This window comes from Taudactylus pleione, unplaced genomic scaffold (genome assembly GCF_031769625.1).
Source record: "Taudactylus pleione unplaced genomic scaffold, aTauple2 ptg000446l, whole genome shotgun sequence".
NCBI classification, from domain to species: Eukaryota; Metazoa; Chordata; class Amphibia; order Anura; family Myobatrachidae; genus Taudactylus; species Taudactylus pleione.
The window spans coordinates 2221832-2239101 of record NW_028284848.1 but is presented as its reverse complement, the minus strand read 5'-3'; the positions used below and the strand labels follow the sequence as shown (position 1 = coordinate 2239101).

The 17270-nt window shown below is 44.9% G+C and overlaps 1 protein-coding gene across 1 annotated transcript in view; it reads right to left on the bottom strand.

Annotated features, from left to right (window-relative positions):
• Positions 1-17270, bottom strand: part of CCDC7 (coiled-coil domain containing 7) — a 227250-nt gene that overhangs the window by 159578 nt on the left and 50402 nt on the right. Inside the window, exon 3 of the mRNA XM_088447948.1 lies at positions 6312-6489. Within this exon, the coding sequence (XP_088304074.1) occupies positions 6312-6489 (178 nt within the window). The remainder of the gene's footprint in view (positions 1-6311; positions 6490-17270) is intronic.

Sequence of the window (17270 nt, the reverse complement as noted above, 5' to 3'; positions counted from 1 at the left end):
AGGAACTGCTCATGATCCAAAACATACCACCTCATCAGTGAAGCATGGTGGTGGTAGTGTCATGGCGTGGGCATGTATGGCTGCCAATGGAACTGGTTTATTGATGATGTGACTGCTGACAAAAGCAGCAGAATGAATTCTGAAGTGTTTTGGGCAATATTATATGCTCATATTCAGTCAAATGCTTCAGAACTCATTGGACAGCACTTCACAGTGCAGATGGACAATGACCCGAAGCATACTGCAAAAGCAACCAAAGAGTTTTTTAAGGCTAAAAAGTGGAATGTTATGCAATGGCCAAGTCAATCCCCTGACCTGAATCCGATTGAGCATGCATTTCACTTGATGAAGACATAACTGAAGGGAAATGCCCCAAGAGCAAGCGGGAACTGAAGACATTTGCAGTAGAGGCCTGGCAGAGCATCACCAGGGATGAAACCCAGCATCTGGTGATGTCTATGCGTTCCAGACTTCAGGCTGTAATTGCCTGCAAAGGATTTGCAACAAAGTATTAAAAAGTGAAAGTTAGATTTAGGATTGTTTAGTTTGTCCCATTACTTTTGGCCCCTTAAAAAGTGGGAGGCACATATAGAAACCGTTGTAATTCCTACACCGTTCACCTGATTTGGATGTAATTACCCTCAAATTAAATCTGAAAGTCTACAGTTAAAGCACATCTTGTTTGTTTCATTTCAAAGCCTTTGTGGTGGTGAATAGAGGCCAAAATATGAAAATTCTGTCAATGTCCCAATATTTATGCAACTGACTGTACATCAAGGAACAATGGCCCTCATTCAGAGCCGTACGCTCTGAGCAGAGCGCACGCTCTGAATGAGGGCCGGGCTCCATTTTCATGGAGCGTTCTCCTGGACGCTCGTATAGCTGTGGGTCACCACCCACAGGCTATACGAGCGTGCTTTTTGATGGCCGCGATGGTCGAGATCACTAGTGATGTCAGTGGGCCGGCTTCTGACGGGAGGCGGTCCCGTGGGAACGCCCCCGTCAGGGAGGCACGCCCCCGGCACGCCCACCAAAGGGGGCGTGCTGTCAATCAACATTGACAGCACGCCCCCTTTGATCGGACACAACGAGCGAAGGACTTTCCTTCGCTCGTCGCGTCTGGCGCATGCGCACGACGGAGCTCCCTCCGTCGTGCGCATGCTCAGTGCATAACATCGACCCACTTGCGAGCGGACAGCCGCTCGCGAGTGGGTCTGAATCAGGCCCAATGTTTTAAATGTACTACATTATGGATTCTCTCTTGTTTTTTTATTGAGGTCTAGATATCTTAGAGCGCCTGAGGAATATTGTTGGTAATATTTTTCTGTTTTAAATTTTCTGGAGGAGTGTGAGTGACTCTTTATTTTACCTTCAACCACAGGCTGCTTTAGGGCGCATGGTACTATTGCCACTATTTTCTGATTTTAATCTTAACACGCTGCTTTCAACATGGAGGAGAGGAAAAAAAGGAACACCTTCTATATCAGAGATGTGTCTGGAATCTGAAAACACACCCCCTAGCTACCTTTTTTATGTAACTTTATCAGCAGATGAACACTGATTACTTCTGCATGTGTAATAAACACAGTTGAGAAGAGTGGTTTCAATATCAAAATGGCACATCTAACAGAAATACTGTAAAAAAAAATGTATGCTATACTTTTGCTGTCTGATTGTACAAGACAATTCCACAGCACACTTTGCAATGTGTATTATTATTTATTTTATTAATTTTGACCACAACAATCCAGAAGTAACAGAGACGGTCAATAGTATTCTGTAATTTTTCTAGTGCAGTTTAGAATATGAAAGTAAACATCTGATTGGTTATTATAGCAACACCTAGTTATTATAGCAACACCTTCTTTTCCACTTTTGATAAATATCCCCAGTAAATACAATTTATATGAAATGCTTCATCTGGTTTATTATTTATATATATATATATATATATATATATATATATATTCATAGCTGTCTGATTTATTTAAATTCAGGGCAAAATACATTGTTTACCTCTTCTGTGGGGATGTAATCAGGAAGCCGATGGTCTAAATCCCGACTGCCGGCTTCCCGGCTGTCAAATCCCGGCAAGGTACTAATGACAGGTGTCGAAATCCCGATGCCTGTCATTAGACCTGTGCCGGGAGCCTGATGCCCGGCATACCAATCGAAGGTAAGCCGGGCGCCGGGTGTGGACAGTTGCTGGGGGAGGGTTAGGTTAGGGGTTCCCAGGAAGGGAAAACAGGGTTTAGGCCCCCCCGGGATTGTCAGGGTTAGGCTAGGGAAAGAGGGGGTTAGGGTTAGGCACCCAGAATGGTCGGCGGTTTGATTCCCGTCAGTGGCAGCCCGACAGGAGCAGAGTGCGACGCAGCGGAAGCCTGACAGCACTGGAAATCCCGATCGTGGATAGGTAAGTATCCACTAACCTAACCTAACCCCCCTAACCCTAACCCTCCTTAGGGTGTCTAACCCTAACTTCCCCCCCAAGTGCCTAACCCTAACCACCCCCTTCCCCGCTGCCTAAACCTAAGTCCCCCGGGGGGGTGCCTAACCCTAACTCTCCCTCCCCCTAGCCTAACCCTCCCGGGGGGTGCCTAACCCTAAGTCTCCCCCGGGAGCCCTAAACCTAACCCTCCCCCCCGTGGCTGTCCGCTAGCGGCGCCCGGCATCACTACGATCGTGATGCCGGGTGCCGGTCTCCCGGCGTCGGGGAAATGCGGGCGTCTACATCTAGACGCCCGGCATTTCACCCTTGCCGGGATAAGACAGTCGGGAAGCCGGCTGACAGTATATAGGCTGCTAATTGGATGACAGGCAGGGGGAGAAGGTCCCAGGGTCAGAGGAGCAGAATATGAGGGACTTGGCTCCAACCTGTATTACACAATTGTCCTGCTGCCATAGGCGACCCTGCAAGCAAAGTGAGTGGTGCTGCAATACAACATGGGTCTGCTAAACGTAAGAAGAAGATAGAGATGAAAAGGAATGCACAGAAACAACAAATAACTATGCAATCCTAATGCCAAATAACCCTGAATCTGATGCACCAGGAACTTCCAAAGTCAGTCAAATGGTAAACATAAGTGCCAGTGAAGGATTCCTCACAGACACAGGTGTGTAGCAGGATTCTTCCCCTGCCTGCATGAAATAAATCATCACCACTAGCTTGCAGTCTGGACTGTCTCCAGTCTGCATTGAAGACACAAAAGTAGCATGCATCCAACAGAACCTTTCTCCTGTTTTCTGTAAAGAAATTACAGACATTGAGAATGAAAGGTCTCAGAAAGCCTCTTCTACCTGTCCAAAGTCACCAAATACCTAAAGATGATCTAAGGATGATATAATTATAAGCTATTCTCAAGAACCTGCGCACTGGGGACTGGATAATATTACAAAATCCATGTGAGAACATTTTTTTCATTATCGATCAAAAAATATCACATCAGACTTTTCAACATCAAAAATAATATATTATAAAGGTACAAGATTAATGACTACAGATCTATTTTGGAGGAAAAATATTAATGGTGAAACTGTTCATCGCAATTGGTTTATTTGCTCCTCATCAAAAGTCACCGTTTCCTGTGTACCTTGTAAACTTTACAGCAGCGTATCCCATGCCCTTGCAACTTCAGGATTAAATGATTGGAAAAACGCTGGATCACGTTTTAAGGAGCATGAGATATTTGGTGCTCATCGGTGCTGTGTAATTAACTTTACACAAAAAGCCAAACATCAGTGCTAGGTAGACAAAGTTCTTGTTTTACAAATGAATAGTAAACTAAAATACTGGAGAGAAGTTTTAAAATGGGTTGTTGTTGTCATCAAGTTCCTAGGGGAACGTGGTTTACCCATTCAGGGAAGTAATGAGCTGTTGGGTTCCCCACAGAATGGAAGTTTTCTAGGATGTCTTGAAGTTTTATCAATTTCTTCAAAATCACCTAAAGGTCTACAGAGCATCAGGAAGAAGTATAAGCAACTACATGTCATTTTCCAAAAACAAAAATAACCCGGCGCTATTCCTTTTATAAGTTAAAAATATGATATTGTTCACATAAATATAATTACAGCAGCAAAATCACTCAATATATGTTTGTGTACATATATTTCCCTGTATCTCAACCCTAAGGCTGGTGTACTACTCCACAGATATTTTTTGTTTTTGAGAGATTGCGCTATTTTCATCCACCATAGGGTTTGATATGTGAATAAAACATCTTATCCAAAAAAAAATTGTATTGAGAAAAGGATTTTTTATTTATATTCCCTTCTCATTTAGTGGTCACCAAACACATATATGCAATTAAACATTGTTGTTCATATATAGAAAATACTGACAATAAGACATAGATTAAAAATTAAGTTATGATCATAGATCTATGCTAAAATAAATTCCAGATGGTATAACAATTATATATGTGTAAAGAGAACAATCTATATGTTTGATCAAAAAAGACACAAAAAAGCCGCGAATACTGTGGAGCCTTTACCAATCTCCAGAATAAAAGTACAAGAAACAAACAGATGGTATCCAAATAGGCGCTATTGCTTTGGGCAGGGCTGAGGGGGCCCAGAGCGCCCCCCTCCCCAGCACCCTGCAAAACTTTTATTTTTCCGGAAGGGGGTGTGGCCACGCCTCCCGCGATTAGGCCACACACCCCTATTACCCAGGCCCGACGCGGCTCTCAGCGGGCCTGCCAGTGGTGCCTATCCCTAGCCCCCCTAGGGGTGCCTAACCCTAACCTCCCCCACAAAAACCAAACGCTTACCTCGCTATGCTACCTAAACCTAATTCTCCCCCCTCCCGCAGCTGACAGCTAAGATGTCCCGGACTTACCTGGTTCGGGCTAGCGCCTGTCTGTGTTACAGTGTCGGTATTAAGATAGGCGTCGGTATATAGACGCCTATCTTTAGTCCCGTGTTGGACTTTCAGCCTCGGGATTCAGTCCAGTGGCATGCCATACACCGGTCTGATAACTACATCCCGTACCCAGCATAAGAGGCCCTGAATACCTATTCCCTTTTTTCTGTTACATCTATCAGGTGTGTGCAAATCACACTCTTGTGAGCTGCCCCAAATCATGTATAGATTTTTGGAGATCATCTAGATAAATAAATGCAGTTCTTAATATTTGTTTTTTTGATAAAGACACCATATTGAAAAAGTTGAAAAGCCACTAGATTGCATGGGATCTCTATACAAGACAGCGTACATCTAATTATGAAAAGCATCTTACTATACTAAAGCTATGTTACCAGGGCAGAGTAAATGGCCAAGTGGTTCTTATCTGCCATCAAATGTTTTTGTAGTAGCTACTAGCAATGTGCAATGAGGTCAATGGCTAGGGAGGCACACATGGAGATGGGTCATGGTGCTGGGAGCCTGTCTCACCCCATACTCATTGTAACTCTCCCCTCACTACACTATGCTTCAGTGTCCATTGATTCTCTTACCTGCATCACTGTGTCTTCTCTTGCTTCTGCTGACTGAGCTTCGATCTCTAAACACTGCACTGTGCTTCCTGTTCACATGACACATCCAAGGTGTCCATCAGTGCTCAAGGCACGCCCCCCATACTTAGAGGCATGCCTCTATTAGCTCTTTTTCTGTGCAGCTTACTGCCTGCTCTCTCATCTCCCTGCAGTCCCAGGGAGCTTCACAAAGCTGGTGAGTGTTAACTATAAAAATTATTACAATAAATAAAGAAAATGTTTATAAGTTATAAGTATCTTCTTTGTATTAGTCTAATAATTTTACATCAAATCTCAGGATTAAGACAGGAGAGGCTCTGCCTATCCTGTCATCCCTGACTGCAACTCCCTGGTAACCACTCCCATTAGCCTCTAGTCATGGGAAAAATTACTGCACACTCTTGACAGAAGAAAACCAGAGAGGAGTGGGGGAAAGGTGTTGTTGTGTGTCAGGGGAGGGCCAGACACAACATCAACCAAAATATTGCCGGTTCTGTATTATACAGAGAGATCTGGCTTGGGGGAGGAGCTACCTTAGAAAAAAATGTTTCCTAAGCGTTATGGTAAAAGTAACACACAGCAGTTAAACGCAATAGAAGACATAAATCTGCTGATATACAATGTAGCAATTTATACATACAGATAAATACATCAAGCACAATTGGAGAATGATGGGGAATGATATAGAAGGGCAATGGAATAGGAATTTTCATTAAAAAAAAAGAGAAAATACGTTTTAATGACACACACTTGGGAGGCATACTTGTTGAAAACCATGTTTTCTATAGTGCCCTCCATTACAAATAACAGGGATAAAACCCACAAACAAAGCAGCTTACCTCACTGAGTTTGTTTTCAATCTGTCTAATTTGTTCCAGAAATTCATCACTTCGTCTTACAGACCCAACCAGTGGAATTGCATATTTTCTGACAGATTCGGCCTCAGGCAGAGGTTTCAAAACCATTGGAAGATTTTCCTCAACTGTAGTTTTTATCATTTTTCTTTTTGGGTTGAGAGATTATGTTCTTTTTCTGCTAAACGATGGTCTCTGTATTAAGCTGGTTACAATTTTGCCATTTAAAGAACAGTAAGTAGTAATTCTTATGAAGTGGTGGACCTAGATCAGAAATTAAAGTATAACATTAAGTGGATGTAATTTGTAAAGCCCAAACTGTCCACTGTACAGTGCAAGGCTACAGGTCTTGATTTATGTGAGTGCATCTAGATTTCAGCTTATTGGTAGATGCATTTCAAGTTACTATGTGGTAAATTTAGTAAATATCATGTTTAGTCTGAGTTTAAACACATTTGGCATCGCTGGGACACGTGAGAGTTTTTCATGATCAAACACTCAAAAGATTTGTGTTCGTCAGGATCGTGTTTTCCGATGGTGTATGTATGCAATAGTGTTTAGTCGTGTTTAATGGTGTGCGAGTTCAGTCATGTGGTGCCCAAATTCTACATACGACCCTGTGAGCAGCATGTTTGCAGGGAACCAACCAAGGGTCAAGATAAGGATGTACAGTGAGTGTGAGTGTGTAATAAAAAATACAACATTCAATGTGTGTATTGTGCTTATTTCAAATTTCCTTTACAGGGGGACTATAGGTTCCGGCGGGCCCTGAGCTTTTTTGTACTTGTGGTTCCCCACTTCCCGAGGATTCCCCGGGGGAGGAGGGGGAGGGTGGGAATCCCATGCAATTTTGTAAAGATTTGTAACTCTTTCTGTACATTTAAACACTGAAAAGCACTGCACAGATCACACTTGAAACATGTATTTTGAACTGAGGACCTCATTCAGAGGCGGTCGTTAGATGCAAGCGGTCGATCTGAATGAGGGCGGCCGCTTGCATCTTGCAGTGCCGCCTCTTGGTCGATCGCTAAGCTGTGGGTTACCACCCACAGCTCTAGCGGCCAACCAGGGTGATGGTCGCGATGGTCAAGACCATCGCGACCAACGGGGCTTGCAACGAGACCCAAAGGTTGGGTCTCGGCTCCCGCAAGCCCCAGGGAGCTTCCTGCTCTGATCGAGCAGGAAGTTCCCCACTGACATCACTGCTGATGTCAGTGGGGCCGCCCCCAAACGGCAAGCGTTCCTTCGGGAACGCCTCCGTTTGGCCGGCCACGCCCCCTGCCCACCTCCCAAACGAGGCGAGCTGTCACTCACCATTGACAGCTTGCCCCTTTGGTGCGAGACCCCTAGCGACGGAGCGCCCATCGCTAGTGGGGTCATGCGCATGCGCACGTCGGAGCTGGCTGCAACGTGCGCATGCCCAGTGGGGGAACATCGACCTGGTTGCGAGCGCTCAGCGCTTGCGACCGGGTCTGAATGACCCCCTGAGTTTGCTCCTTTTTTATAAACACGATTCTTCGTAAATTTCTTTGTAGTATTGTTTTCTATGTAAAGTACTTGCGAGTTGGTTTGATGATGTTTGACTTTAGTAAATCTGCGGCTTTAAAACAAAGGTTAATCTCGCCCGAGAATGCATACTCACACCAACACAATTCTTAGTAAATTTACCCCAAAGAGTGAAGCAACATCAGAACTAAAATTATAACCTGACACTTTTAGGTGCTTGAAAGTTTTGATTACATCAATTAAAGAGAATCTAGAAACGGGCTTTTAAGTGCAATGGAAAGGAGCAAAGTCCAACCTCTGGTAGATTTAACAACTTTTACAGCTACAGTAGATGTAATACATTTAGGGGTCTATTCATTATGTTAATTATCGTCCAAACGGAACCTGATAATTAACATACTAACATGACACGAGCGCCAAAGCAATTCATCATTGATTCCAAATCAGCTGTCTCCCCGAAGCGCTTCACCGTTCCTATCGGAGCAGAGAATCTTTTCACTAGTGCTCATGTGTGACATACAGGTCACGCATGTACACAAAAGCTCCAATGGAAGCAGCCAAACAGGGGAGGAGGGATCCCTCCTTCCCAATCCAGTAAGAAGCAGATTGCAAGCCGCGAGCAGGAGCAAATGCCATCTGAAGATGGCGAATGCTCCCGCAGTCAGAAAGGTAAGTAGGAGATATTTGTGATATCTCTTGCTTTACCTTCTTGAAGAATGGCCCGAACACTTAGGGGTAAATGTACTAAAGTGAGAGTTTTTAGAATAGTAGATGTTGCCCATAGCAACCAATCAGATTCTAGCTATTATCTTCTAGAAGGTGCTAGTTAAATGTTAAGTAGAATCTGATTGGTTGCTATGGGCAACATCTCCACTTCTAAAAACTCTAACTTTTTTCTTTAGCGCGGCAAACTATAATTTTATGTAGGAAGCATACAATAAATACAAATCTGAGGGTTAAAGTAAGTTACCAATGCACTCACAGAAAATCCAAATGCATGAATTCTGACCACCAAAAAACATCTCTCATATGTGAATGTATCATAAGTCTCAGTAAGTTAAAATACTGATGCGTTTCTCCCTTCTATGAACGGTTTCATCAGAGGAAATTTAGTGGCAAACTGTCCCTAGTAAGGGACATTCTCCGGTTTTAAAGATTTGTCACTGTAAATTTTTGCAATTATTATTAATTCTTATTCTTTAGGAGTTAGATACTAACATTTATTGAAGGGCAGTATTTAAAATGTACAAAAGTGCACTTATATCACATTCAATAAACATGACAGGTAAGTCCTGGATAAATTTATATAAGGTGTCAGTATTAGGGATTTTAGGGACCCACCTGATGAGATTCACATTGATGTGGCACATGGGCCTACATTTTGGCCAAACTGTACTAAGAACCTTATTTACAAACCATGTTATTTGTTAAGCTGGGTACACACGTAAAGATTTTCTGTCCAACCATCCAACTAGTTCATTGGTTGGAATGAAAATCTGGTAATGCATGAAAGCAAATGACAATCAGCAAATTGCTCCTAAATTCCAGAAAACAGATGAAAATGGTCGTCAGACAAGTTTGTTAAATGTTTGATCTAAACAATTTGTTCAATCAACAGTTTTTGTCCATTTTCCGGGGTTTGGGAGCAAATTGCTGATTGTTATTTGCTTTCATACCTTACCAGATTTTCATTCCAACCAATCAACTAGTTGGATGGTTGGACAGAAAATCTTTACGTGTGTATGCAGCTTTAGAGTTTATTATAAAAGTTTTGATTATCAGCATTCTAAGTGGTAAGAGTGTGCATTGGCATTTTTCTCTGCATGGAACTACAAGTCTCAGCATGGTAGCACCTCTTACTATGTTTTAAATTAGGGTATGCAGTTTAGCCCCCCTTTTTTGTGTGTATTCAATGTACACTACAAGGTGAGGCCCCTTCTGCCTGGTCTAGAACTCCTCCCACCTGCCCCTGGTAATTTAGTATAGGTCCTTGCATTGCAGTCTACACATTGGAAAAAGCACTATTATAGGTAAAGGGGTCCATACGTCAGCAATCACGAAAAAACAATTCAGATTCTGAGATATTTTTTCCTCAATTTAAAGATCACCAATCCGTGACCATACATTACAGATATTTTTCAGTGATCTGCAGATCATTTCCAGGAAAGACAGATCTGCCAATCATGAAAGACTCATAATTTTACTAGTAACAGTCTGCAATTCAGCTGATTGTTACCATACACTAGCAATCTTCAGCCCAGATTGGTCTGTGAAATCCAACATGTTGGACAATCTGATTCGCCAATTCCAATCACTTTTTGGTCGGAATCTGCCATCTGTAAACCCCATACTTTGCAGATTTTTTTACACAATCATCTGCAAAATGCAGAACTGCCCCAATTGATTGCTGCTGCGTGGAGGCCTTTAGTCCTACATTTTTTAGCCAAAAATATACTAAGATTTAATCGTTACAGTTTGTTATAAAAGTTTTGATTATTAGAATTCTTGGTGAACATCTGCATTTATAACTAGAGGAGTGGTCAGGAACAAAGCCAAGTTAGGTACACAAGTAGCAGTCAGCAGGGCCGGCAACAGAAATCTTGGGGCCCGGTACACTCATGTTTTTGGGGCCCCTTATATCCTCTCCTAGTCCTTATCCTAACCAGTCACACACACCCCTCTTCATAGGCCCTGTATCTGTCACACACCACCTCTTCCCCAGCCCATCACATCTACCCCTCTTCTCCAGCCCGTGTCACACACCTCTCTTCCCTAGTCAGTCACACACACCCCTCTTCCCCAGCCCCCGTGTCTGTCACATCTTCCACAGCCCCCGTGTCTGTCACATTTCCCCCTCTTCCCCAGCCCCCATGTCTGTCACATTTCCCCCTCTTCCCCAGCCCCCGTGTATGTCACATTTTCCCCTCCTCCCCAGCCCCCATGTCTGTCACATTTCCCCCTCTTCCCCAGCCCCCATGTCTGTCACATTTCCCCCGCTTCCCCAGCCCCGTGTCTGTCACTTTTCCCCCTCTTCCCCAGTCCGTCTATCACATTTCCCCCTCTACCCCAGCCCGTGTCCCACGCCTCTCTTCCCCAGTCCATCACACAAATCTCTCTTCCCCAGCCCCCGTCTCTATCACATTTCGCCTCTCTTCCCCAGTCCCCGAGTCTGTCACATTTCCCCCTCTTCCCCTGCCCCTGCCACATCTCCCCCTGTCCCTGTGTCAGCCTCTGTGTTCATCTGTAGCACCCACCACCCGACACCCGTGACACTCTAGCTCAGCCCTGCCTTGGCAACACTTACCAGTTTTCAGTCTTCTCTGGTGGCTCACACACCCGGCGGCTCCTCGGTAAAAATCAGAGGTGCAACGTCATGACGTCATGCATGCTGCGTCGTTCCAGCCTCCCTCCCTGTGTATGCCGTGACTAGACCGGAGGATCTCAATGTAATCGCAGTTTCCCAGGTGCCCTAATTACACAGTAGGTAGCAGTCTGCAGAGGCAAGCGGGACACATGAACTGGACTCCCGAAATGCCTGAGGGTTCGGGGCCCCTCAGAAGCTTGGTGCCCGGTAAATGTGTCCCCTTTGTCCCTGTCACGGCCAGGGTTTCTTGGCATGGTACCTGTGAGGTCGTTGTGGCGGGGGGTCTCTGGCAGTGGTACTGGTGTTTGGCGACGCGTGGTCCTGTGCGGGCACATTATCACTAGGCCTAGTGAGGTCTGGCAGTGTTTCTGTTCCATTGGCATGGGCGCCACCATCTTGCCTGCGGCAATGTGATCCCAGCTGTCCAATCCTGGTAGGTCATGTGCTCATTCCAGCCAGTCACAGCACGGCACTGAGTATTTATGAAGGTCCAGAGCCTTCCTTCCTTTGCCAGTGCAACGTGTTTCTCAGCTGCGGCTGAGAGAGAGAGCTGTGCCTTATCTTCCTGCCTGTCGGTTACGCTACTAGCCTGAACCTTGCCTGCTCCAACCTGCTGGACTTACCCTGCACCCTCCATATACCTTCTTACCTGCCTGAGCACCTGAACCTGCTGTTTCCCTGCACCTTGCTTCATTTCACTCCCAGCTGGACTTCACTATCTCTGTCTGCATCAGTTACAGCTCATCATACCTGCATTCACTTACAGCTCATCAAGCCTGCATTTTGTTACAGCTCATCCATTCTGTTTTAGCTCTCCATACTTATACTGGACTGTTCCTGCTGTCACTATCTGGACATTTGTTCATTAACCCTCACTACAGTTATCAAGTGCACTTTAGTGCTATATCTGGACATTTTTTGGCGTTTGCCATTCCCATGTCTTCTCAGTCACTTATTAAAACCCCCACTTTTTCATTTAAGTCTGCTGTGTCTGCTTCTATCACCACCTCGGGTCCACAACAAATTCAGAACCTCACAGTCCCCCCCTGTCGCTGGGCCTGGCAGTCAGCAGGAATACAAGCAGTGGATTAGTCAAAAATGGAGCCAAGTTTGCAATACCAAATTATAAGAGATGCTGAGGAGCAAACAACACCATTAGTCTGAAACAAAGCGTGGGTCTGTACATACAGTCAGGTGCATAAATATTGGGACATTGACAGAATTTTCATATTTTGGCCTCTATTCACCACCACAATGGCTTTGAAATTAAACAAACAAGATGTGCTTTAACTGCAGACTTACAGATTTAATTTGAGGGTAATTACATCCAAATCAGGGGAACGGTGTAGGAATTACAACGGTTTCTATATGTGCCTCCCACTTTTTAAAGGGCCAAAAGTAATGGGACTATCAACTCAAAAGCTATTTCATGGACAGGTGTGGGCTATTCCCTCGTTATTTCATTATCAATTAAGCAGGTAAAAGGTCTGGAGTTGATTCTAGGTGTGACATTTACATTTGGAATCAGTTGCTGTCGACTCTCAATATGAGATCCAAAGAGCTGTCACTATCAGTGAAGCAAGCCATCATTATGCTGAAAAATCAAAACAAACCCATCAGAGAGATAGCAAAAACATTAGGTGTGGCCAAATCAATAGTTTGGAACATTCTTAAAAAGAAGGAATGCACCGGAGAGCTCAGCAACAACAAAGACCCGGAAGACCACGGAAAACAACTGTGGTGGATGACAAGAATTATTGCCCTGGTGAAGAAAAACCACTTCACAACAGTTGGCCAATTCAAGAACACTCTCCAGGAAGTAGGTGTATATGTGTCAAAGTCAACAATCAAGAGAAGACTTCACAAGAGTGAATATAGAGGGTTCACCACAAGATGTAAGACCAGTTTAGAGTTTGCCAAACAACATCTAAAAAAGCTATTACAGTTCTGGAACAACATCCTATGGACAGATGAGACAAAGATCAACTTGTACCAGTGATGGGAAGAGAAGAGTATGAAGAAGGAAAGGAATTGCTCATGATCCAAAACATACCACCTCAGCAGTGAAGCATTGTGGTGGTAGGGTCTTGGCGTGGGCATGTATGGCTGCCAATGGAACTGGTTCTCTTGTATTTATTGATGATGTGACTGCTGACAAAAGCAGCAGAATGAATTCTGAAGTGCTTCGGGCAATATTATATGCTCATATTCAGTCAAATGCTTCAGAACTCATTGGACGGCACTTCACAGTGCTGATGGACAATGACCCGAAGCATACTGCAAAAGCAACTAAAGAGTTTTTTAAGGCTAAAAAGTGGACTGTTATGCAATGGCCAAGTCAATCCCCTGACCTGAATCCGATTGAGCATGCATTTCACTTGATGAAGACAAAACTGAAGGAAAAATGCCCCAAGAACAAGCAGTAACTGAAGACATTTGCAGTAGAGGCCTGGCAGAGCATCACCAGGGATGAAACCCAGCGTCTGGTGATGTCTGCATTCCAGACTTCAGGCTGTAATTGCCTGCAAAGGATTTGCAACAAAGTATTAAAAAGTGAAAATTAGATTTAAGATTGTTTAGTTTGTCCCATTACTTTTGGCCCCTTAAAAAGTGGGAGGCACATATAGAAACCGTTGTAATTACTACACCGTTCACCTGATTTGGATGTAAATACCCTCAAAATAAATCTGAAAGTCTGCAGTTAAAGCACATCTTGTTTGTTTCATTTCAAAGCCATTGTGGTGGTGAATAGAGGCCAAAATATGAAAATTATGTCAATGTCCCAATGTTTATGGACCTGACTGTATATATAGCAAACAGCTGATGGTCAGATTATCAATCCAGAATAAGTACACAGGAATACTCAGTAGCATGGTGTGAGACCAGAGGTTTAAAAAAAGTCACTGACAGTCCGCGCTTACCTTCACTTGTTCCCCAGACGCCAAAGGACTGGCAAGTAACCTTCTGCGTGATCTTATCTATATATATAAAATCAAATGTCCTAACTGACTCAACGGCCAGCACAAGCCCCTGTATCTAGAGACATGTAATTCAGGGAGTATATGCCTTCTATGATGTAGGCACTGACTAAGAAGGGATTTTTCGAAATCTGACTCCTAAGGAGGTGAAAAGGGCTAAAATGTTGCCTCCCCCTGTGCAATGTCCTGCCTGACTGATTCATCAACGCCCAGCCCAAACCCCTTGACCTAGAAACATGAAATTCGGGGAGTATATTGCTTCCATAGCGTAGGTACCCACTAAGTAGGGATTTTTTTAAATGTGACTCCTTAAGGGGGTGACAAGTGGTGAAATGTTTCTTCTCAACCAAGGTGATTGGGTGACAAAACAACATGTCCCAAGTGCTTTGGGACTGTAAGCTCGTGGTCTGGGTCGAGTGGCAGCATAAGAGGTGAGGCTGCAGCGCAGTTCAATATTTAAATACGGGAGCCACACCAACTGCCAGTGATGTTTGGCAGCATTTGGGGTGACAGTCCATGTGGCTCCCTATTTGAATTTTGAATATTAGACTGTGCTGCAGCCCCATCTATGGAGTCACCACTGCTAAAGACTAAAAAAACGTAATTTACTTAGACCCCCATTAATCAACGATACATAACCCATTTAGCGCTCGCTAAAGGGGTTATGCCAGGTTTTTAGATTTAACAAACAGCGGTAATCTAAGATTACAGCGATTTGTTTGTCAAACATCGCTCTCGCAAATCTTTTAGATGGTGGGAGCGATGCGAGCCCCATTGCCGGCAATGGAGACCCGGCGGTGCCTTTCCGGCTTCAGCGAAGCCTTCAAGGCACTGCCGGGTCCCCGTGTCATGCACATGCGTAGACAGACTGTCGCGCATGCACATAACACCGCCATGCCGTCGCTGGCAGCTTTGGGCTGCCAGCAGCCCAGCAGAGGACCTCGCCGACGACGAGTACTTTGCGAGACCTTGCCGGAGGGGTAAGTATTGTTAAATACCAGTATATTTTTTGTTTGTATCACAGTGATAATAAATGAAAAATGTCACTGGTGTTTAATATCGTTGATAAATGGGGGCCTTAATCTTGATACTCGTACGCTCCTTTACATCAGAGGCATAAAATAAACTAAAAAATAAATATACAAGAAGAGTAGAAATTACCACTCCACTTGAGGGTGTGCGATATTATAGATTGACTGAGACACAGGTATATAAACAAAGAAGTATTTAATTACTATATAAAATGAAGAAATGCCTGACTTTTAGTCAGACTTTTAAAAACATACAGCACATAATTATAGCAATAGTACATACACACAATGGATATAGAGGATCTAATTCCTCAGCGTAGCAGAATAACCCCATTTCACTAATACAAGGAGGCACAGGAAATTGTGTATCAGACCAACGAAGAAAGCAACTGTTCATACGGTTTTATCAGTCCCACTCAGGTGGTAACGAATTCTAGCAAGTAGTGGTCTCTAGTTACTTTTAGAAGCAAATACAGAATCCTTCATAAGGTAAGGGATAACAGCTTTAGATCACATAAACAATAAGCTCCAATATGGATGTTTGAGCCGCCGCTCAGTTGTATTCAAGCTCCCAATCCAAGCTTTACAATAGCGGTGACGACTGGTGTCGGATTGGAGAACGGGACACAGACATTGGGAGCTTGAATACAACCATCAATAGTTTGCACCCCTTGATGGGCATGGCTGTTGGGGGCATGGATGGTTACAGGCCAATCAGAAATGGGGGTGGAGCTTAGCGGCCACCAGTAGGAGGGGCTAAGCTTCATCCCGGCCAAAAAAGTATGTGAAGCATGATAATGTTAAGTGAAAGATATGCCAGCCTTTAAATAAAGTAAAAATACACTATGACTCTCTGTCACTGTAGTTCTTGTCTTCCATCTCTTGCAAGGTCTTCTTGATGACAGCGCTGTGGATGCCTCAGGGGTAAGAGGGATGGTGTCTGCAGCCAGCCATCCTCATCCCCTCATCACCTTCCTCAAAATTCAGCCTCTTATCACCATCTTCAGCCCTGAAGCCCCCCATCACCTTCCTCTGTCCCCAGACCCCATTACTTTCCTCTGCCCCATCACCATCCTCCGCCCCAGTCCCTTTCACCTTCCTCCGTCCCCAGCCCCATCACTTTCCTCTGCCCCCAGACCCCATCACCTTCCTCATTCCCCAGCCCGATAATCTTCCTCTGCTTCCAGACCCCATCACCTTCCTCTGCCCCCTTCACATTTCTCCATCACCAGCCCCATCATTTTCCTCTGCCCCCAGCCCATCATCTTCCTCTGCCCCCTTCACCTTCCTCCATCCCGAGCCCCATCACCTTCCTCTGCCCCCAGCCCAGCCTGTCAACTTCTGCTCCCAACCCCCATCACCTCTACAACCTTTTTCGTCCCCAGCCCTCATCACCTTCCTCTGCCCCAGCCACTATCACCTTCCTCTGCCCCCTTCACCTACTTCTGTCCCGAGCCCCCATCACCTTCCTTTGCCCCCAGCCCTTATTCCTTATCCTCTATCCCCAATCACCTCAACTACTTAACCCACGCAGCAACACAGGCTGCCTAACGGGCAGGGAAGACGTGCGCAACATGGCCTATGATGTCATGCCACTGCGTTGCTAACTTAAAGGTTATGCCCGGCCCGGGCCGCAGCTGGGCCACCTGGAAGAGCCCAGTGCTGCCACAGACAGGCTACAAGGGAGCTGGGGCTGGGCGGCGGCTATGGGTCCCTGCGGCCTTGGCTGGAACAATGAGTCCGCCATCCTCGGACCTGTTTTGTGCTTGTCTGGACCTCGGGCCCCAGTACGGGTGTACCCTTAGTCCCCCCCTGTTGCCGGGCCTGTCCCTAACAGTAGTGGATTCTACCCTGTTCAATGAGGAGGGCTGCCATTCAGCATTCCATCAGTCCCAGCATTGTGTCTGACTCTGTCCTAGAACCTGCCAGGTCCAATGTGCATGCACAATGGATCTGACAGGTGCCAGGACCAGCGCATGCACACAAATGCCAGCTTCTAGTGATTGCATCAGCTGCAGCCCCTAGAAGCCATCTAGGGCTGATGACAAGGCAGGGAAGTGCTTTC